Below are 24,695 nucleotides of genomic sequence, written 5' to 3'. Positions count from 1 at the left end.
CGACCAAAGCAAAGTTGCGACCGAGTCCGAATTCCGAAAAAGACAGGGGAGCGTGAGAGAGCGGCTTCAGTGATGTGTATAGAATTTTATAAAATTTTATAAGATATACCTAATTGATAAGCATAGGGATAGTCTGCAATGTACACAAAAGTGTTTGTATAACGAGTGTTTTGGAAAAGTATTTAAACGCAAATTTCTGTATTGACCCTATGAGGAGTTCATAGGCCTTCGAATACTGTTTGTGTTGGACCGCTATTTAAAAGGTGTGTTTGGTAGTTAAAAAAAATATATCTGTACCCAATAGCCTATACCTTTTATCACGAGTGAAAAGTGTATTATTGTGATAAATTTATATTGTTATGTGGATTAAACTAGCATTGATGTGGCAAACCGGATTGCACCAAGGTGGAGAAAACGTGACGCTGTTATAAGGTCAGCATCGCTTTTCTATTTAATTGTTTACTCTTATTATACATGATTCGATATGTGTATAATCAATTTTAATTTCAATATAGTTAGGCTATAATCCCCTACTCATAAATCGATAATAAAGGCGTATAGTCAGGAGAAATTTACTTATGTACGCATTTATAAACACGTACCTACATACATTCTAGAGATAGATTTCTTTTCTTACAAAATGTAAGTATGTATTAGTTGAAATAGCTATATTTAATTCCTATATTTTCTTTTAATTTATTTTACTGATATTAATAAAACTGTATTTTATCTATACTAATATTATAAAGAGGAAAAGTTTGTAAGTATGTATGTATGTATGTATGTATGTATGGTTTTCACGCAAAAACTACTGGACCGATTTCAAAAATTCTTTCACCATTAGAAAGCTGCATCTTTACTGAGCAACATAGGCTATATTGCATTTTCAAAAAAAATAGAGATCCTTACCAAAAATGCAATATTGTAACCCAAGGTGTAAAAAAATCCTCAATAAAACTTCTGTCATCGCGTGCGCTGCGGAATCTATTGAAGATAGAACAAAAAAATGTTCTACGGTATTATAGAATGGATCAATATCTACAAGAAAGTCCGCGATACCATATGTCCATCTTCAGTAGTTATGTTACTACAACAACTTTTTTACGTTTTCAAAGTAAATAGAAGTGCCGACAGTATTCAAACCATGTTATCCATACACATATATTAATCCTTATCCCATTAAATGATGTTTTATTATAGACTGTTTCAATACCAGCAAAATACTTTTTAAATGAAAAGAATTGGATATTCCATTCCAAAGATATAACGAATTTTTAAAAGTGTCAATCTACAGAAAATAGTAGGTATACTGTTCGAGCAGGCCGTAGTGCGGGGGTCACGGAGGAATTCTATCAATATGCGTCTTGACGGAACACAGTGGGGTTTTGGTCGGTAGGAATCCGACATAACCCACGGCCCCTCCCCCGGAGGCCGTGGGTATCTATGAAAGATTTCCCCACTAAAACAAAAAAAAAAAAAAAAACAAAGGCCGTAGTGCGGGACGGGGTAAAGGTGATTTTCATGTGATTAAAAATTAAACCTATAGTCCGACCTATAGTAGACTTTTCACTGTAACGATATCGCATCTATGCGGGTGAAACCGCAGGGCATTGCTAGTAATTAATAAAAGCCTGCAATTACCAATTAACACCACTTGGAAATAGAATAATAATAACTGGTGTATTGAAAAATTAACATTAAGTACAATTAATAAAGTGTAATATTAATTTGTTAAATACCTTTTCTTTGTAATCAATAATCCAAAATTAACAGTTTAGGTACATTACTTAATGATTAATAAAACCTGAATGATACATAATATGGAAGTCTATGCGCCTTCTGAAACTATTTAATGACCTCGGCTGCTTATATTTTGTTTTTGGCTGCAAAATTTTTATGCTATAGTAGGTATTTGATATTATTCAAGCCTTGAACTAACATATAAACACTTGAATAACAAAACACTAATACACATGATTTTACATAATATCTGTGGTCTTATAATATGTTCACAGGATGAAAAGTAAAAAAAAAATGGTCTTGAGTGGATGTATGAAAATTTAATAAGTTTATTGCTAAAATTATGGATGACACATCATCATTTACATACACAAAATTAATTGTTCCATGTAAAATATTACTTGCGTCTAAGTAATTATTTGTTTAGTCTTTCTTTCTTCAGCCTTTCTTTCTTTAATCTTATCAGCCATTAAGGAAGAGTTAAGTAAAAGACATGCCTAGAAGAAATAGATATTTCTTGGGCGATATATTTCTCTGTATATTCTAGGGCGATCTTATTGCTGTAAGTGATTTGTGCCAGACAATATAAGAGAAGATTCTCTTATATAAATATAAAATTCCAATTATCTGGCAGAAATCGCTTACAGCAATAAGATCGCCCTCTTTACATACAGATGGTAATACTTGTATGTATTACTTTTATTTTGTTATGCTGTATAAAGAATTTTTTCATACCTTCATTCATTCAAAATTCCCGTGTTACAATGTTAGTTATCATACTCATCCAAAATGGCTGGACCAATTCTCATGAAAAATTGTATCGGCCGACATTTATTTCCCTAAGTAGCAAGGGAACAGCAGAACAATGTTTGACGGGACAGCTATAAGTACATACTTATGTACATACATAAAGATGTTAATATTAATGAGCTAATGGCTAATCCTAATGAATAAAAATATATATTTTTTACTATTTGTAGGGCGCTTGATCACAATCTCGCCTGATATAAAGCTAAGATGTGGCCTGAGATGGCACGCGCTTCCCTTGTAGTACCTGTTCACGCTATGCTTGAATGAGAAAATAAGGTACTTAATTAATTAATGAGAAAAAAAACATGTTTAGATACATTTCCATATCTCCATTATTTAAATGACGATTTGGGCGAATTTTGTTGTAAAGATAAAAAGATATTTTAATGTGGATGACAAAAAGTATTTTCTTCTTATTACCATGAAAACAAAACTCGTAAAATGGCGTGAGTGATTAATTGTATGGGCAAAGGTTACCTCGCGACAGTTTTAAGTTCATGCAAGTGAAATTGCGGCCATGAAGCAGATACCAAATGTACATTGTACATACCTATTATAGAATGAATATAATATACTTATTTATTCAATTAAAAAAAAAATATACTTACGAGTTTATCGAGTTTAATTATTATGTAATAATGGTCTCTGACCACACGGGTTACGGTTTGCTATAGCCTATAGCAAAACCAACTGTGTGGACATGTGGACAAACAAATAACATAATTTTATAACCAGATAATTAATAAGCGTTAAAATCTATTAGGTAAAGTGAATTATTGATAGTTATATTTGTCCGTGTGATATCTATAGAGAAGTAACGTGTTCAAGTGGCCAATGAGCCCACCCTCCGCCCTCGATCTAGCACCCTCCACTCGATGGATCCAGTAACTCGTTTGTGAGCGCCGAGCCGTGTCGATGGAACGCGCGCGATCTCAATTTTCAATACTTACAGCCTCAAATTTTCAACTAATTTGCCAATTTGATAACGTTCCAACACGCCTTCTACACGCTATACGTATGATTTATTTTTCAAAACAATCAATCTTTGCCTGTGAAAGTTACGGGATTGCTTTAATTTGGAATTTATTGCCTATATTTATTTTAGTCATATTCAAATTATTTAATTAAGAGTTTCGTAATAAATGAACACTAATTTTATTATCTCATCGTGACTAGATACTACATATTATCACCCTTCGATAATCGATATCACCAATAGTTAACACTGTCAACAATTTTTTGAAGTGAAAACTTCTTTAGCGGCGTTGAGCACTTTTTCTGTAATGGGTATAAAATCTTAAACTCGCGTCAGCACACGTGACCATCGAAAAAGCGTAAGACGGATACCATTCCAAAATATCAAACATGCTCCACGTTTATAATCAAGTTTTCACTTCTGCCGGCACTCCCGGAGTGCAACCCGTCTTTTTTTTTATTTATTATTTCATTGAGTTTTATTTGCAAACCTCTCATACCTACCTAATCATCAAAGAGAAATAGTAATCACTAATCATAGCTATTATTGTGTTTCTTTTATTGCGACTTACAGTTTTCAACATAAGTCCAAATATCGCACGCTCGCTCGCTAATAAGGGTGAAAGACAAGGTAGGCTGTTCATGTATGTTGTAGTAGTGCACTTAGACAAAAGAAAGGAACGTGCCGCAGGGGATAAAAAGTTAGTCTTATTTTTACACCACTAAAGCTGTATTGTTTTTTTAACAGCGTACACTCAAGATTCCGGGAATACAATGTATATCATTAGGAATCTATTTACTCTTTACACTCATAGGTAGATTTTTTCAATGCGTATGAATTGCTAACATTTCTTCGGCATTGCAAATAAGTAATTAACTAATTATCGACGTAGGCATCTTTTCATTTCTAAAACAAATCACTAGATCATAATATTATCGCTAATAGTTGGCCATAAGATATTGAGATTACAAGGCTAATAACAGAATAATATTATCATAACACAGTTTTATATTTTGTAAACAAACATTTGAAGAAAAATAAAATATTTATTGTTTTGAAGTTGTTTCACGATTGAGTTAAAAATTGTATAATTTACTATTTATCGCTTTTAAATATACGCTTGATAAATCTGAATGGTAATGCGAAAAAAAAAAATTAACTAGGTTTTAATTTGTATGGTAAGTAATTCTTAGCACACTAAAATGCCTACAGCTACGTTCGAATGACAAGACCATAGAATATTAAAAGGTTTTTCTTTTAAGACATTCATGTCTGTCTGTTCACGGGTACAAACTCAAAGTGGGTAGTAACCAAAAAATCAGGAGAAAGGACATCGGCTATTTTTTGTTAAATTTCACGGCGGATTCGAAGCGAGTGGCTAGTGATTTATAAAACTATATCCAACATCAGCATTGACAAACAAACAAAAACAAAATAAATAAAGAAAAATATGTAATAGATAAACGATGACTTTACATCGCGTCTTCGTCTCTACGTCGTTTTCATAAATCCTATTTACTCCATTGAAATGTTACATTTTTTAGGCCTAACCTTGCATTTTTTAGAGGACGCAATTTTATGTTTTTGATGTGTAGCATTATTTGTTGCAAATTAAATTTTCTACAACTTTTGTCCAGTAACTTTTTGTCGTAGAACTATAAATAAAAAAGTTATAAGCGAAAACGTTCAGAAATTAGAGCTTTTTATACTTTTAAATAAAACTTTTTTTTATCATTTTACGAAGAAATGATATCAGACCATTTTTGTAGATTGTTTTTCGAGGAACAACTTTTATATACAACATTTTTTCATTACGTCAATAGCTAAGATTTTACAGCGCTCTGAAGTGAGTACTATTTTTCAGTACTCCTAACTATACATATAATGGCTATTGGCTCTTTTCCCAGACTCCAGAACAATGGAAGCACACTGCAGAACATTTCAGCCCTGATTTTCGACGTAAAAAAAACGCGCTTCCAGACTTCAAGTCAGTTCAGTCAATAATTAATTATTAATAATATTGCAAAATTAATTATTAATTATTAAAAATATTAAAAACAATTACTGATGACAAATTATTATTAGTACACACATAATATATGTATACTGTATAGTTAAGAGTACTGAAAAATAGTACTCACTTCGGAGCGCTGTAAAATCTTAGCTATTAATTACTTAATGAAAAAATGTTGCATATAAAAGTTGTTCCTCAAAAAACAATCTACAATAATGGTCTGATATCATTTCTTCGTAAAATGATAAAAAAAAGTTTTATTGAAAAATATAAATATCTCTAATTTCTGAACATTTTCGCTTATAACTTTTTTATTTATAGTTCTACGACAAAAAGTTACTGGACCAAAGTTGTAGAGAATTTAATTTGCAACAAACAATGTTAACAATTTTTTTTATCAAATAAATAGTTAAAGAGATATATCGTAAAAACCATATCAACCGCAATTTTCAAGATGGCGGCCGTGGGACAAGGGTGGCGACCCCACAAACTTGGTGATAGCTTCACACTGAACCCCCCTACACATCAAAAAAATAAAATTGCGTCCTATAAAAAATGCAACCCCAAATGTAACTTTTCAATGGAATAATTAGCTCCTTCATATTTTGCCCTTGTGAAGCCTACTCTACAATCTAACACAAGTGGTAACAAATGTATCAAATATATTGATTGTTTAAAATTTAAATGCATAAGTTAGTTTTATGCATTTGCTAGTTTTTCGCTAAGTACAGTTATCAAGTTATCCCTCTATTTATCTAGTACTTACCGAAAAAGTTATATAATATAATATATTTACAAGTAATAAATATTTGTACTTACGTACTTTTTTCACATTTTCATTGAACGTTAAAAGTTATGAAATAAAATCAATAACTCGCATACGTAATCATAATTTATACATAATTGTTAAACCGCGTTTTTATTAACCATTTAAGGTCATTTTTTGTGTAATTTTATGCGGAAGGATATTGATCGTGCCCGTACTTATTTTTAGTGTTGTAATTTGATAGCGAATTGCAATCAACACGTTTTCCTGTAATACAATAGGTATATTAGGCATTAGCAAGGTAGAAGATTCAGTTACTACCTACTTAGTACTTACTAGTAATTTAAGGAAATTTATGGAGGAAACAAGAATGATATCCTTCCAATGCAAAGGGAGGATAGTCAACCAATTGGAAACTGGTAAAACATAATATAATTAATATTATTAGGTTTGTAATATATTTGATTGGGAATTTACACATAAATGCACGTTTTTACAGAAATACTGAAAGTTAAATAAACTTCTTTTTTCTAGCTCCACTACAAAAGTCCATATTATCATGTACCGATACTCTGTGGACCTTAGGGGATATAACTGATAATATAATATCTAATGTAGTAGTTCGTAATCTTAGCGACATGAATATTTTCACTAGGTTAATGTAGGCTTTCTTTCACTCGGTTACCTTTGCTATAGCTAATCTTCAGCCGTCTAAGAGACTAAGCAGTATCGGTGTCGTCAAACGTCGCGTAAGTGTGTATACGAGTGACCTTGTATCATAAGCTGGTAAAGGTGAAGTGTGGTTGCAGTAATCCGATCTTTGTTGCAGATGGCAGGACTAGCGCGGCGGATCGGCGGCCGCGCGGCGTCGGGTGACACGCGTTGCGCGACGCTTATGCCTTGCGACACGCGAGCATTTGTTATGTATGTATTATTTTGAACTAATCTAATAATCCTCATGCATCTAGTAAATAATTATTTTTAACCAAAAGCTAAAATTCTTCAAATTACCAGAACTAGAGCAAATTTAAATTGGACTACATTCGGGATTCGGGAAGCTCCGTCTTTAAAATAATAAAAGAATCATCAAAAGAATAGATATTAATTATAATATTTTGCGAACTTATGCGCGACAATTTATGCGCTAAAGAATCAACTATTGTGTAGAAACATAGCTCTCTAAAAGTTGCCATTTCAACTTTCTCAGCGGTAGGGACCTAATTTGTAAGGCTACGATGATAGAAGAGCATTCATGCAAGCGGGTGGCCAATCATCTTGATTCTCGATGGCGTACCCGTCGGAGTCCACGCAGTAGGTTATGTCGTTCGCGACCTGGTTGGGGCGGTAGTTACCGTTCGGCTGGCAAACCTCGGATACTGTCATACCTCGCTCCGGGAAATGTATCGATGAATCGCGGGCACAGTCTGAAAATATTTGATACAATTATCAGATATAAAATGTTATTTCCAACATGTCTCATGGATGAAAAACTGTTATCGTACTTCATGGCACTGAAAACATATTATAATAAACTTTTCCACTATTTTTAACATCTGATCGAGGTAGATGTTAATAAATTTAGGTCGTATTTACGTCATCTAATGTTTAATGTTTTGTTGACAACAATGACTTTTTTTGTCTTTTTAAAGTGGGCTACTCACCCCAATTTAACTGCGTCTAAATATGTAACATAAATAACGTTTGCATTAGTTAAATTAAATAATAAATAAACTGTGACCTGTGTTTACACAATTATAAAAGGAGAGCCTGAACCAGGAGTTATTATCACTAATACACACTTTATTAATTCCACTAATTACTATTTATAGTAGTTAATATTTATTTTGGTCCGTTATGAAACAGTCAAACTTTTTATATTAAATTATTTTATAAAATTACATTTTATTGCTTAATCGGTTGGGACAAAACAATTCATCTACCTACCTGTCGAGTAAAAGTTAATTATATGATAAAACTAGCGGTCCGCCCCGGCTTCGCCCGTGGTACATATTTACGTTTTCTCTACATAAAAACCATCCTCGTACTTCAAGGAATATAATAAAAAAAGAATTATCGAAATCGGTTCAGCCGTTCTCGAGTTATGCGCTTACCAACACATTTTGCGATTCATTTTTATATATAAGATTAATAAAATTCTACATTTTAAAGTGGCTTAAGTCTTTAAACCATATTAAGCTGTGGCGCCAGTTATATAATTTACGCCTACAATATCTTGTCTTTTATGGGAAAAGCCTCGCACTTTGACATTGATTTGATTAAATATACATAGAAATCAATACATCGGAATGCTTTTAATTTTATATAACAAAAAAGAGACTCTCCCATGTGTTTAGTGCAAATTGAAAGCATCGCACCTATCAAACATACATGTATATTATGTCCGTATCGTTGCCGTTGTGATATCGCGACTACTTTCGTTTTCTGAGAACTGGTTCAACAGTTATGTTTTGGTAAAAGATCCTATACATGACTCCCACATTCCAGCAGAGCGTCAAGAATGAATGGAGTCACACAACATGTCGGGAATAGGGTCACGGTCGCAAACCGGTCGCCGTGAATTCGCTCCGCAATGCGTGTGCACTGTGCACTAACTGTACTGATATATACGTTTCCGCGTATCTTGCGTCGACGTGACACATGAACGATATCCATTGATAATCAAGACTCGAGATACTGTAACGAAGACTAAAGTCCTGTTACAATTTCCCTAACAGAAATACTTCCCTTACGAAATGGATTTCTATTTATAGGCTCTTATTTTGTGGGGACTGTTTGAAATTCTATTTCAGTCGACTTTCTTTTGTATTTCAGCTAGGGTACGTTTGGATAGGTGTTTTACGAATAAATGTGAAAACACATGATATAAGCTACTTACTACAATTAATTCCAGCCATTTCACTGACAACAACCTGCCAAGATCCAAGAATTTTACCATCACGGCCGGTACAATAGGCACTGGAAAAAATATTTGAAAAGTCTAAAAGCTAGTTTTCTACATAATATATATATATATATATAACAAATTATTCAAGTGAAAGTTAAGTCTAATGAATCGAGCTTTATTCACGGTGTTGCTAAACATTGGTATTGGCATTCTATTGTGTGATCGTTTTGGATATGTCCTAGTATAATATAAAAATTGTATACCGTGTATGACCATACATAATGAAATGGTGTACAACACGCAAAAATTGTATTTGGAAAAATGTACAAAATACTATACCAAAGATAATATAATAAATTGAAAATATGTAGTTATAATATAATGTAAAGTAAGTATTTAAAATTGATGATTCATAGGTTATTACAAAATATGTAAAGTAACTCAACTTGCTTTAAAAATACCTCACACTTACATTCCATTCTGAATTTGATATGGTCCATAACTTCCGTCGTAATCACAGAACGTTGTTGGATTTCCATAAAAATTGGTTCCATGTTCCGATTGTTCCTTATGTATTGTTGCCAATGCGAACGCTATACTTTCGCACCTTCGTAAGTACTGTTCACCGACCGTCGAGGCACTATCTTAATTGTTAATAGTAATAAAAGAAATTAAAAATTTTATAAAATGCAAGCAAATCAGCTATCGAGTTTTCACTGAAAAATATTTATATGCATAATATTATGTACTGGTTTTGAAAATAAAAATTCTGTGTAGGCTGAGAGCACAGCTTCAGAAGTAGACCGTATGTAATTATATCAATATTAATCTAATTGGCAATAATTGATTGTTGTTGTAAAAAATTGACGACATCCTACTCCTGCTCCGTGATTGATAAATCCGTCAAATGGAAATAAGGGGTCCATTTCTACATTTTTAATATAAATTAGTTCCATGTATGGGTTTTATCTATATTCTATACTAATACATATTATAAAGAGGAAAGGTTGGTATGTATGTATGGTTTTCACGCATAAACTTCTGGACTGATTTTGATGAAATTTGGCACTGATAATCTTTAGACCCTGAGAAAGAACATAGGCTACCTTTTATTGCGAAATATATACCACGGGCGAAGCCGGGGCGGACCGCTAGTACTATATAAAACTAGCTTTCTGTCCGCGGCTTCACCCACCTCCTCGAGAATAACTCTATATCTAGTATCTATTAAAAAAAACGCATCAAAATCTGTTACGTAGCTTTAAAGATCTAAGTAGACGTAGGGACATAGGAAATAGGGATAGAGAAAGCGACCTTGTTTTATACTATACATATAGTGATAAGTGGTCGTAAAGTACATAAGAAATGAGTCAAAAATTATAAAAGAAACTTAAATATCGTGATACTCACAACAAGGCAACATCTTCATATCATTCTCTGGAACAGGGATGACACTAGGTTGACCTGTTTTTGTTTCCACACACCAACACATGCCATTGCTACATTGCAATGGCTCGTAATCACCATTGGATGAACAGTGTAGTGAAACAACTTGCCCTTCCTCCTCTAGTTCATGCCTACTCCTGCTACAAGCTGAATGAATATTTTACATGAATTATGAATATTTTATTGGATTGCATAGTTCGTTTGCGTCTTGAAGCTAGTGCTTAGATACATGTGAACTTTGAAGTAGAAATGTGTCCTAAATTAAAATTTGTCTTGTCTGTAATATCTTTAATTGATTATATCCCATCTATAAATGTTTATTTGACATTGAAGTGAAATGTCTTTCTATCTTTCAATTTTCAATCCGTGGGACAGTTAAATATTAAGGATAATTTTTATTTTATTTGTTTGCTGTGAAATCCTTTGCGTATTAAAAATATATATTTTTGTATTACTTTGAAGTTTTTCCTCTTATCAGCTTTTATCATGGCGCAGGTAAGAAATTTAAATCATCTCATATAAAAAGATGCTTACCACAAGTCATCTCGCTCGCTTGGTTCCTCCACATTTGTCCAAATATTCTGTTACCGTTTTTATCCGTGCAGAAACATCTGTGATGTATAAACATTTAATGTCAATAGAAATGAATTGGTGCAGTGAAACGTTCGAGTTGAGGCTTTGTTTACTCTGACATCACGTGAAATAATAAATGTGTACCTATTCTTTTAATTTTAGCTATCTACTAGCTGTTGCCCGCGACTTCGTCCGCGATTCGGTCGTTTTTCGTCATTCGTCGTTTAAAAAAAATACGTGACACTTTATTTTTGAATGTTCTTAATTGTCTCTTATAAAATTTAACTACATTAAAATTGAATACTCTGATAAGAAAATCTTAAAATCATCGAAAATCATAGACATCGAATATCTGAGGAAAACACGAATGAATGTGATTTAAATTCTACATTTCTTAGTAATTAAAATAATAATCTAAATTAAATTTAGATTAACAGTTTGAGCGCACCATTATAGAATATGTACCTAAGTAATAAATTACGTTAGTTTACATAGTAACTTTACTAAAAACACGATGACTTTCTTTCGCGCTCGGTACCACAAACTAAACATGTTTGTGGTACGTAGCCCGCGTCACTTTACCCCCCACGAGTTCCCCTCCGTTGCTATGCGAAAATACATTCGTCGCCCTACTGTAGGAAAAATTGTGATACTGCGGCCTGGGCGTTATAACACGCTCAGGGAATTCCTGAGTGCTGATAGACTTCCGTCTATCGGCATTTATACCAATTTTATATTAATATCACCATCTTGAGGAAAAGCTTCTAATGTCGATTTAAAACGCATATAATATACGGATTAACCTGATGAATTAACATGTTCTAAAATTGTGAAATGAGTTCAGTTTTAAATTCGAGAAATATTGATTTCTTGTATTCGATTATTCGTCGTAGTCGAATACAAAATATATTTAAAGAAACTTAGGTTGGCCTTCAGGCAAAAGGGATCCTATCAAATGATAAACTTGACCTTGTATCTTAAAAGTAAGAATGAAAGGAGCATCTGATAATTGTTGAGCACCAAAGGATCATTTAAAACGCAATACTATAAGAGCTAATATTGTCTAAGAACTGTTTAGATTGCACATGTTCCTCTAAAACTTAAAAGCAGTGATTTCAAAGGTTCCGGCGTATCTTCAAACGAAAGCCGACTCCTTACTCCACTTTAAAGCATTACAAAAAGAACATACTACGTTAATATCGCCTATACAGAAGATGATCTGTAATCAATTGTGAGGTTATAAGCAAACCCACTTTTATATTATTTTGTCGGACCACACCACCGAATTTGTAGATTGATCTTCTATGTTTACCTCTAAGTCATTAAGACTATGTCGAAATCTGTCTGCAATAAGACGGGCCTCTCGCTATTCGTCCGTTTAAAGAGACCAATAGTTTCAATTCTTAATCTTTCATTAAACAAACTTATTAATCGTTCTTGTCTCAAATAATGGTAATATTCGCGTCCCTACTCTAGTCATTGCTTATGCTCATGTTCATCTTCGAGAGATCGAATAATATTATGGTGCACCCTATTATTTGTCAAACGGTCTTCATATTGAGTAAAAGTTTCAGAATTCTCGAGATAAAATAGGACGATCGTGATCAGCTGTGAGACGTAATTCGCTCTCAGTGAGGGTTTCGGTCTCACGGGATAGTACAATATGCCATTTGCGATCAGCTGTGAGACGTTATATATACCCTCAGTGAAGGTTTCGGTCTCACAGGATAGTACATGCCGTTCGCGGTCAGCTGTGAGCCGCAATTCTCGTTGTGAAGCGGTTTCAGGTTCGGCATAACACATGTTGTTTTCGGTCAATAGTAAGCCTCTTATCTCTAACGATCCTTGAGAACTCTTATTTCTCATTTTCTTAACTTTGCTCGAATTTCGATATATAAAGATTTTTTAGGTGGCACTGATGCGGGTGAATAAAAATTAAAACGGACTAAGAGTGTTATAATCTCAATCATCATCATCAATACATATAATAAAATTGTGGAAAAGTGATGTCTGTACAATTAAAATATGTAGAAAAAAATTAGCAGGTGCGTTATTATTATCGAGAAATCGAGAGAAACCATTTTTTTCTCTTAAAACTCCCCCCTCCCACTTCCCGAACTCCGATTGACCGTAATTTATTTTTCCTTACATTTTTATCATATCCTTTTCTAATGGGTTTCATCCTACTGCGATTTTTTTTTGTTTCAAAAATTATCTACCCTGGTGTAAAGGTAAATTTTCCACATAAAATGTCCTTTAAATTATGTCGTATTATATTTTTAACCCCCGACGCAAAAAGACTGGTGTTATGTGTTTGACCGCTATGTATTTCTGTGTGTGTGTGTGTGTCTGTCTATGGCACCGTAGCTGGCTAACAGGTAAACCGAATTAGATGCGGTTTTTTTTGTTAGGCAGAATATTTTCCGACGCTGGTTCTTAGATAAAGTGTATCAAAATTGGTTCATCCACTTATTATACCTACATAGGGGTAAAAGTGGGAATGAAAAAAATGAAAGTTATAATTTATTTTTAAAGATCGTCGGGAAGTTTATGAAATTATTTATTCCTTTTTCTATACACTTTTCTTCGTCTAAACGGTTTAGTTACGTGCTCTCTCTCTCTTCAGCCTTTAGTTACGTGCGTGAGACAGGAAAGATCTAATTTGGATTTGTTTCTGGATTTGATAAAAACTGAGTATCGATTAAGCTGATCAGTGGCTACTGGCTACACCATAGATTATTAAAAACATCCGTTTAAGAAAGGAAGGAAATAGAATTTGCTCCTCTCCCCCCCCCCTGGTTCCTAAAAAATAATATGACATAATTTAAAAGAAATTTTACGTAGAATTAGTTAGGCATTTCTTTTTTGATTTTCGATATTATATACTAATCATAATTTTTAATTACAATATGTAGTAACTATTTGGTATAGGTTAGGCATTTCATTTCTTGATTTTCTTTAATAATTTGGTACGTTTTTTAGCTCAGTTTAGTAAGAAATTTTAATAACAATTCTTTTAATTATTTATGGTAGTACAACAGTACAGTATGGTTGTACGTATTTACTCAATAATTGTATGTTAAGTAGTAATTCAGCATGGGCGTAGCCACGGTGGGGCTGGGTGGGGCGCTTACCCTGGCTTTGATCTGGTAGGTACTAATTGTGAAGGGGAGTGGGCGTGGGCGTGGGATTGGGACTGAACGTGGCATATGGCGTGGGAGTGCGAGTGGGCGCGGGAGTGGGAGCATGAAAATAAAAATGATTTTTTATTGTTGCCCCACCCTGAGCCCATGGTCATAGGTCCCATAGTCACTATTCCACGCGAACGAAGTCGCGGGGACAGCTAGTAGACAAATATAATCAGAAAGCTTTGAACTCCTAAGCTCAACCATAAAAGATAGACATTTATGATGTCGGGAGATATTTTTTATATAATATGGAGAACATTTCTTTCATACTTGATTTCTGTGTAGCTTTAACCATTAAGATACACGCATTAAGAACGCACACGCGACGAAAGCTTAAAAATGGAGTTGCTGCTCTGCTCACGAATATGAAAAATAATTGTACCAAGTTTCGTTTAAATCCGTCGAGTAGTTTTTGTTTCTATAACGGTTATACAGACAGACAGACGGACAAACATTTTTGACGTCGATGTCGATCTCTAATCACCTCGTGATAGTTATTTAGGAAATATATTTCATGTGCAGAATTGACCTCTACAGATTTAATATAAGTAGGTATACATATATTTAGATTCCAATTTCCATGTAACGTTAAATTCGACTATATAATAACTAACAGACAACGCAGGTTACTCTCGTTTCCGTAAGTTGAGGCGGCTACATATTCGGTCCTAATAACATGACTTTTTGTGAACGAAACGACAGCGCGGTTTAATTCTATGGCAACACCATCAGAAAAAAGGAAATATTTTTAACTTTGAAAAAATATTATGATTTACACTAATAATACTATTTTAACATTAACACAAAATATAAGACTGTCAGTGTGTAAAAATAAATCCAGCTAGTTTCACATCACACTTATGTTTATAATTAGGTATACGACATGAAAATATATTAATTACCAAGCAATAATCATACAGATAAATACTGAACAAAAGTATTAACAGTCAAAGTATATTTTTACTAACAACATGTAAATGACGAAGGAATAATAATTATCAACGAACTAACCTTTTTGTATTAGAGTCCCGCCTCGTGATCGAATCATTATAAAGAGCTGCTTAATTTCTGCACGGATCAGTCCTTAGTATGTGCTGATGTGATTAAATTAGGGGAGTCTGCGAGTAACTACACATTCATCAGCGAGGCTCACGGATGTAGGCGATGGTTGGATCATTGCGTTGTATCTCAGTCTGCCTGGCATACAATTGTTAACGTAGGAATAGACGAGGGTGTGTATATGTCAGACCATTTGCCTTTATTTATTAAATGTGACTTAGGTGCTGTGAGGCCACGGCACATGGCCCGCGACTTGCATCGGAGTTCGGTTATTTGGGGTGAAAGAAGTGATTCTCAAATTGATAGTTATCGCGAGATATGTGACGACCGTTTAAAAGAAATTGATCTCCCCCAGGAGCTGTTCAGTTGCAGTGGCGGGTCGTGTTCCTTGGCTGAGCATAGAATTGTTTTAGATCGACTTTATAGTGAAATTGTACAGAGTCTATCTGAAGCGGCGGTATTGTCTTGCGAGGCGAGGCACCCTAAAAAAGATAGACGAAATAGATTATGTGGGTGGAATAGGTATGTGAGAGAAGCTCACCGGGAGGCGAAACTTAGTTTCAAGTTGTGGGTATCTCATCAGCGTCCGAATTCTGGCCCTGTTTATAATCAAATGTCTATGGCTCGAAAAATTTTTAAAAGTCGACTTAAATGGTGTCAAAATAACCAAGACCAAATTAAAATGGACATACTAGCTGAACAGCAGGCTTCAAAAAATTTTGTTCAATTTTGGAAATCCACTTCTAAACTTGATACTAAGCCAAGTTTGCCGGTGAGTGTGGAGGGGCGTAATAAACCTGAAGATATAGCTAATATGTTTAGAGAACATTTTAAAGTGCGATCACCTTTGGGGCCTTCGGCCGCGATTTACGAGGAGCCCGGCAGGTGTGGGGATGAGCCTCTGCTTCATGTCTCTTCTAAGCAGGTTGCATCTATCATAAAAAACATGAGTAGAGGTAAATCTCCGGGCCATGACGGACTCAGTGTCGAACATTTAAAGTATGGGGGATGTCACTTGCCGAGAATACTTTCCATGTTCTATACCTTATGTATTAGCCACGCCTATCTTCCCGCGGCACTCATGAAAACTGTAGTCGTGCCTGTGATTAAAAATAAGACGGGTGACATCTCCGATAAGGGAAATTATCGCCCCATATCGCTCGCAACGATTTTAGCCAAGGTGTTGGACAGTGTGCTTGATGCTAATCTTAATGGCTTTTTAAGCCTCCATGACGCTCAGTTCGGTTTTAGACCCGGTCTCTCTACTGAAAGCGCTATTTTGAGTCTTAAGCACACTGTTCAATACTACAACAAGCGTAGGACTCCTGTGTATGCTTGTTTCCTCGACCTATCCAGGGCATTTGATCTGGTGTCGTATGACGTCTTATGGAGGAAGCTGAGGGACAAGGGTATACCGGCAGGCATATTAAATACGTTTAAATTCTGGTATGCTAACCAAAAAAATGTTGTTCGATGGTCTAACTCATATTCCGAAGTGTATGGGCTCGAATGTGGTGTTAGGCAAGGCGGACTTTCGTCTCCCAAGCTATTTAATTTATATGTCAATGACCTTATTGTCGGGCTCAGCAGTATGCGTGTCGGTTGCAGCATAGGAGGTGTCTGCGTTAATAATATCAGTTATGCCGATGATATGGTGTTGCTGGCCCCGACTGCTTCTGCTGTGTCTGAATTATTGAGAGTTTGTGAGAAATACGTTGAGGCACATGGTCTGCAATACAATGTAAACAAATGTAAATATGTTGTATTTGGGGACACCGGTAGGTATCCTAGATGTACTTCCACCATAGCTCTTAATGGTATAGTTATAGAAAGAGTTAAACAATTTAAGTACCTTGGGCATATGCTTACCGATGACCTCCGAGACAATGTGGACATTGAGCGGGAGCGACGGGCGTTGGCGGTTAGAGCCAATATGTTGGCTCGTAGATTTGCTCGTTGTAGTAAAGACGTAAAAATAATGCTTTTTAAGGCGTTCTGTCAGAATCTCTACACGAGCAGTCTATGGGCCAACTATGCGGATCGATCGCTAAATGCTCTTCGTGTCCTGTATAATAATGCCTTCCGAATGCTGTTGAAACTGCCACGCTTCTGCAGCGCCTCCGGGATGTTCGCTCAAGCACACACATCGGATTTTTGGGCCGTCATTCGCAAAAAAACAGCTTCTCTTTTAATGAGAGTGCGGGGCAGTTCCAACAGTATTATAAGGACCATCGCGGAGGATGTAAGTGCGCCAATCATGGGACACTTTGTGCGCACACTTGTTGCGTCAAAGCGACATGTCTACGCGTAGAGTGTCCTATGGTGGACTTAGTTTTTAGTTTTTTTTTTTTTTTTTAGATGTAATTTAACTAACATTAATACTTAGGTTTATTTTTTTACTAACAAATGGATCTACGATATCCGAATTTTTGATGCTAAATAAATAAAAAAATAAAAAAAAAAATTAAAACACGAAGATTTTTAAAAATGTAACCAATGAACACAATCAATATTAGATTAACTGTAATGGTGTCTAGTTTGACTTAAAATAATATACATCTACCCTCACTTTTAAAAATGTAGTATATTCACACGAATTATATAAGCGCACCTTATAGGGAAGGGAAGATTTATTATGGGTTAAAGAGTTAAATAAATAAATAACATAATTATATTTAAATTATTAATTTTTAACATTGTGTTTGATTTGATTTTTACGAAATCTCATAGATGGCGCTGAATCAAATTTGTCTTTATAGTACTAAGATTCATTAAACAGTTTCTCTGCCCAAATTACGTAAATGACGTAGTTTTTATAGTGTAAAGCTAGATAATAGCATGGCTTACTCAAAAACAACATTTAAACATGAGTCTTTAGATTGTACGCTGTCGTAGTACACGGAATACGTAAGAAAAGTAAAGGTTCACAGCTCCTCCCCCGGAGGTGATAGCATGATAATATGTTTAAAAAAACCTCACACGACCTGTTAGTAATATTCATGCAAAATTTGAAGTCAATCTATGCAGTACTTTTCGAGATTAGCTCGGACAAACATACAGACAAACAGACAAACAGACAAACAGACAAACAGACAAAAATTCTAAAAACTATATTTTTGGCTTCTATATCGATTATAGATCATGGATTATGTATTCTTTTAAAAAAATATTCAATGTACAGTTTTGACTTTCCTACGATTTTATTATATGTATAGATGGTTTGAGTTTATCCGACGATGAACACATGAAAATTGTATTGTAGAAGATCTGATATTGAATCCCTTTTTTAGGGTTCCGTAGCCAAAATGGCAAAAACGGAACCCTTATAGTTTCGTCATGTCCGTCTGTCCGTCTGTCCGTCTGTCCGTCTGTCACAGCCGATTTACTCGGAAACTATAAGTACTACAGTGATGAAATTTGATGGGAATATGTGTTGTATGAACCGCTACAAAAATATGACACTAAATAGTAAAAAAAAGAATTGGGGGTGGGGCCCCCCATACATGTAACTGAGGGATGAAATTTTTTTTTTCGATGTACATACCCGTGTGGGGTATCAATGGAAAGGTCTTTTAAAATGATATAAAGTTTTCTAAAAAACATTTTTCTTAAAGTGAACGGTTTTTGAGATATCAGCTCTCAAAGTCGTAAAAAGTATGTCCCCCCCCCTCTATTTTTATAACTACGGGGTATAAAATTCTAAAAAAAATAGAGGTGATGCATGCTAATTAACTCTTTCAACGATTTTTGGTTTGATCAAAGTATCTCTTATAGTTTTTGAGATAGGTTGATTTAACTGTAATTTATTATATTTGCTGCTACGGAACCCTTTGTGCGCGAGCCCGACTCGCACTTGGCCGGTTTTATTTTTGTTATTTTATATGTAATGCCACTCTATCTTACTTTAATAATAAATAATTTGGAAAATCCAAAAGTGCACGCCTCATAATTTTTTTTAAATAAATATTTATTAATTATTATTTTTGTTTATTTAATAACAATTAAACCACATCGAATCAGACCCTGAAAAATGAAAGGGTTCTATTCCTGAGCATACTCAAGCGTAAGAGAAAAAAAAAGACTCGATTAGTAAAGTATTTCGGTCGCTATCGTGTTAACAAGAAAAAGGATCCGCACATACAGACACACGGACGTCCAAGACAGAACTTTTTTAAACTGTTTTTTAACTAGTTTAAATAACAAAACAAAAATGACATCAAAAATATCATGAACGTTAAAAATAGTGTTTTTTCTTAATATGTGTGTGTATGTATTATCTTACAAGTGCAATGTATGATAAGTACATAAAGACATTTTAAGTTTGAAAAATCAGATGTTTTGCGCGAAGTGACAGTAGTATAGGTATATTAAGAAGAGCTGGAACGTCAACACATTTACACATTGCACATGTTAGGCCGGGAGATACTGACACAAAATTTCGGGTCATTTGTAACAGGATGGCGGTCTAGAGGGGTCTTAGTACGCAATGACAAAAAGAAAAATGATGGTCAGAACGCTGGTACCGGCGGACTAGTCGCGTGGGCGTTAGTCACACTCGTCGGATAAATAGCGAAAGTCCAACGATTTGTAACACAAAAATTTTAGAATTTACCGATAGCCCTTAAAAAAGATGTAGGCGGTAGTGTCATGCCATACAGTTACGATGTGACTTACAGTCCGCCATACCGACGTGAATGCATTGATTTAAAAAAAAACAATTCAACCATTTGTACCGGGCTCACTTTTGCACAGGTAACCATCGTCGTGCAGCCATTTACTAAAATCGCCATGCCATACTTTTCGGACGATTCCAAATGGTCGCCATACCGCGGAAAATCTGCAAATTTTTGAATTTTTTTTTCTCGCCAAACGATTTGTACCACCCTACATTTTTTTTTCAACAACTCCTGAATGATTATAAATAGAAGTGTGATAATGCCATACGGCATACCTGTGGGAGGTGGCGAATGTGTATAAGATTTTTTTCTTATTGTAAGATTTTATTCGTAGTTTGAACGATTTGTAGCAGTATGGCACTAATTTTTCCCTCTATTAAAAGTATGGCAAATATAATAATGGTCACGTTGCATCATATACTTTCCAAAAATGCCGTACTGGTACAAATCGCCAATTCTTTTCATTTTTTTTTACGTCTTGGCTTAAGTCTTACAATCATCCGCCCCATGTTTGCAATCTGCGATTTTTTTTCTAGGTAGAATTGTATACAAACAAACAGAATATAATGATCCCATACTGTAAAAAATTATTTTACGTATTGTACAGTCGTATTTTTGCAACGTGACGAATAAATTAATTTTCAAGTATGGCAGCACTTTTTCCCCCTACTAGAAGTATGGCAAATATAATAATGGTCACATTTTATCAAATACTCTCCAAAAATCCAAATGCAATACTGGTACAAATTGTTTGGCGAAAAAAAAATTTTTTTTGCAGATTTTCGGCGGTATGGTGGCCATTTGGAATCGTCCGAAAAGTATGGCATGGCGATTTTCGTAAATGTCTGCACGATGATGATTACCTGTGCAAAATTTAGCCTGGTACAAATGTTTGAATTGTTTTTTTTTTAATCAACGCATCGCGTCGGTATGGGGGGCTGTAAGTTACACCGGAAAAGTATGGCATGACACTACTGCCTACATCTTTTTTATGGGCTATCGGTGAATTCTAAAATTTTTGTGTTACAAATCGTTTGACTTTCGCTATTTATCCGACGAGTTCGACTAACACCCACGCGACTAGTCCGCCGGTACCAGCGTTCTGAGTTGTGACCATCATTTTTCTTTTAGTCATTGCGTAATAAGACCTCTGTAGAACCGCCATTCTGTTACAAATGACCCGAAATTTTGTGTCAGTATCTCCCGGCCTATGTATGTGTCATATTTTGCAATTGTTTATAAATACAGGGTGATGTAATTGGTGTAGTACGAATATCTAAAAATCTATGAAGAATTTTGTGATACAGTAAATGGAAGAATTATAGACTATTTTACAGTATTTAATAAAATCATTTAATTTTTTGTTCATTTTCATTAGAAATGTCAATTTTACTCACCAAGGTGGAAATTTGAATGATAAGGATCTTGTTAGAAAAATATAAATTTTGACTAAAATCGGCATTTTTTTTTTCAAAAATCAAATTACTAATTAATAATCAGAGTTATCACATTATTAAACAAAATAAGCCAAACTATATACAATTTTTACCTACTTGATGCAATCCTCAAAGATCATGAACATAGTGTATTGCGCCTTCCACCATACCATCCAGAACTCAACCCAATAGAGTTACTATGGGGCATAATTAAAGGGAAAGTAGCATCACAAAATGTGAACTTTAACTTGAAAGCTGTGGAAGAATTATTTAGAAAGGAAGCAAATGCTATTAGTCTGGATATGTTTAGTGACGTTTGGAGAAAGACGCGAGAACATGAGGAAAAATATATTCAATTAGAACCAAAAGTAGATAATTACACTGACTCATTTATAATAACACTAGATTTCCGCCCGCGGCTTCGCCCGCTTTTTCAAAGGAAAACCCGCATAGTTCCCGTTCCCGTGGGATTTCCGGGATAAAACCTATCCTATGTGTTAATCCAAGTTACCCTCTATATGTGTGCTAAATTTCATTGTAATCGGTTCAGTAGTTTTTACGTGAAAGAGTAACAACCCGCATAGTTCCCGTTCCCGTGGGATTTCCGGGATAAAACCTATCCTATGTGTTAATCCAAGTTACCCTCTATATGTGTGCTAAATTTCATTGTAATCGGTTCAGTAGTTTTTACGTGAAAGAGTAACAAACATCCATACATCCATACATCCATACATCCATACAAACTTTCGCCTTTATAATAGTATGTATTAAGATTAAGAAATTCCGACAACGAAACATCGAGTTCTTCGAGCGATGAAAGTTACAGTGAAGAAGAAGATTACGATTATGATTAAATAGATTCTTCTTCTTCTCTATAGATACTGCTTTCTGAATTGGTGGTAAATGTTAAAACTGTTAAACTGTTATGACGATTCAAAAGTGCTTCTAGAAGAAGTCTAATTGTATAAATGTTTGAGTTTGAGAAAACCAATAATGTGAAAATTATACAATAAACATGTAACACATATTTGTTAGCGCGTATTGGTATTACGTACTTACTACAAATATAATATTTCTTAGATATCTTTACTCGACCAAAGTCAGGAATTTAATTATTATTTGATAATTGAATGATTACTAATACTTTTATCCAATTGATTATTATTAGAATAAATAATTAACTTCATCAATTGATTTACTTTTAAATTATAATTTTACAGGTAAATTATGAGAGCTTTCATAAGTAATTATATTTGCATATACAGTGTAAACTCTATATAACGACACTCCATTTAACGTCAAACTCCGCATAACGTCAAGATTTCTCGACTTTGGTTGGTTTATATTGTTGTCTATACAATAATACACTCCATATAGCATCACGCTCACTCTAATTAACGACCACAATAAGACATTACCACTAGGAACTAGGACTAGGTTGTGCTGACTAAGTTGCCGAAATCAATGAAAATGTAGTTGTGTACATTCTTTTTTACTGACATACCGAAGATTCTCAGAAATGCAGTCGTAGAAAAATAAAGAAAAATTCTGCATGCCGAAGAAAATGGACGATTTGCCAAAAAATTGAAGAAACCTCAATATGAAGACCTTGATCAAGCGATGATAACATGGTTTCATAGGCAATGTCAAAATAATATTCCTGTCTCGGGACCAATCATGCAATTTTCCCTTTCTCTCCATTTAACGACCACTCTCTATAACGTCGAAAAATGCACGGACCCTTAAGTGACGTTATATAGAGTTTACACTGTATATATCTACAACGCACCCATTTTACAATTCAAGTCTAAAATGAAACTAGAGTCGCATTTATTTTTGAACATACTGTAAGTGAAATTGCATAAGTGTGAGTACTGTGAACATGCCAGCTTTCCCTAATTGACCGATACCCACCTCAACGCTTCGCTTATGAGGCGTGCAATAGTAAAATCCTTTATGGAATTACTAGAAAAAATTAATAACTTAATTAGTATTTAATCGATATCCTATAAATTATTAATGATTGTGCTATTCCTTTTTGTTGCGTAAATCCGAATAGAAATCGTTTTCATGTTTCGGATGTTCGAAAAAGGACTTCTTGTCTGATTTTATAATTGTTGTAATTATTACTTACCTACCAGTAAAAACATCGCCTTTGCATTGCACAGGCGCATACCATCCGTCCGCTAAGCAGTTGGCCGGAGGGCGGCATTGATGATCTAACAATTTATTGAACGTTTATAAATATCTATTTAATAAACACTAAAAATAAATACATTGATTAATTTAGGAAAGGTTCGACTTTACAGACGATGAAAATCAAAGAATTATTATCATTGACAAGTTTAGGATGTTGATGTATATTGTATAGTTATATTATTCGGTTTCTCGGAATACTTACCAAAATTATGATCATCATCGTCATTGTCTCCCACATCGATTTCACCTGTCGGCGTACAGCCAGGACAACAACCGAATATGTGGCTATTTTGTGTTAAAGTGAAACCTACACCACATTCTGATTGAGACAAATCGGTGATACACACTTGAGCCTTTTCACATCTTTGCGCGTCTAACACTTGTACTGATGTAAAACTAAAAATTAACATAAAAGTAGAAAAATACATATTTTCAAAAAAAATATATGGAACAAACAACTATTTGCATTAACAATTTCTGATTAATTAGTGATTGAATTATTATCAAGTTTTATCGAAATAATCTAATCATGAAATCCATTTCAAACACACAAAGTGTAGTCTGTCGGTAGATAAAGTTTTATTAAGTGAACATAACATCTGTGTGCATTATTATTTTTCATTATTAAAATTTTAAGGATTTATTTTTGTTATCTCATTATTGAAATAATGGAACTTACAGGCTCACCACGTAAGTCAATACATTTGATAGAAATAATAATTATGCACTTGTTTAATGAAGTGAATTCCTTACACAATAAAACAACACAATGCCAGCTCCGTACACAATCGTTTAATATGAGTAAGGACCTTATCAGTGGTATCGCTATCTCAAGTTAAATTATACGGCACACGGCAGAGTCAGGTCGTGAGTGATAGCACCGCGCGCTAGTGTTTGCGTCGAGCGC

At 34.4% G+C, this 24,695-nt stretch overlaps 2 protein-coding genes across 8 annotated transcripts in view; one reads left to right on the top strand and one right to left on the bottom strand.

Annotated features, from left to right (window-relative positions):
* Positions 1-24,695, top strand: part of Spn (protein phosphatase 1 regulatory subunit spinophilin) — a 53,588-nt gene continuing 28,893 nt past the window's right edge. For all 7 annotated transcript variants that reach the window (XM_089701669.1, XM_089701672.1, XM_089701671.1 and 4 more), the window contains exons 1-2: positions 1-432; positions 7,136-7,230. The gene's annotated coding sequence lies outside the window, so the exon portion shown is untranslated. The remainder of the gene's footprint in view (positions 433-7,135; positions 7,231-24,695) is intronic.
* LOC149484131 (uncharacterized) lies at positions 7,393-24,260 on the bottom strand. Its single transcript, XM_089701676.1, has 7 exons — positions 23,991-24,260; positions 23,724-23,808; positions 11,192-11,268; positions 10,622-10,804; positions 9,684-9,855; positions 9,203-9,282; positions 7,393-7,730 (listed from the first exon to the last, which is right to left on the bottom strand). Exons 1-7 carry the CDS (start codon positions 24,214-24,216, stop codon positions 7,537-7,539), a joined length of 1,017 nt encoding a protein of 338 aa, XP_089557802.1. The 5' UTR covers positions 24,217-24,260; the 3' UTR covers positions 7,393-7,536.

This window comes from Colias philodice, chromosome 12 (genome assembly GCF_061535455.1).
Source record: "Colias philodice isolate Cphi_HAF_F1 chromosome 12, ilColPhil1 Martin Lab GWU primary, whole genome shotgun sequence".
In the NCBI taxonomy this organism is placed as follows: domain Eukaryota; kingdom Metazoa; phylum Arthropoda; class Insecta; order Lepidoptera; family Pieridae; genus Colias; species Colias philodice.
The sequence above is the reverse complement of the archived record's forward strand: the minus strand, read 5'-3'. Positions and strand labels throughout refer to the sequence as shown.

Bases quoted from the DNA above. Each gene is read 5' to 3' on its own strand.
- LOC149484131 (XM_089701676.1), bottom strand. From the start codon at position 24,216: ATGTATTTTTCTACTTTTATGTTAATTTTTAGTTTTACATCAGTACAA. The intron at 11,269-23,723 runs GTAAGTAATAAT...TATACATCACAG, and splicing joins GGCGATGTTTTTACTGGTAG to ATGTTTCTGCACGGATAAAA. The intron at 9,283-9,683 runs GTAAGTGTGAGG...TATTTTTTCCAG, and splicing joins TATCAAATTCAGAATGGAAT to TGCCTATTGTACCGGCCGTG.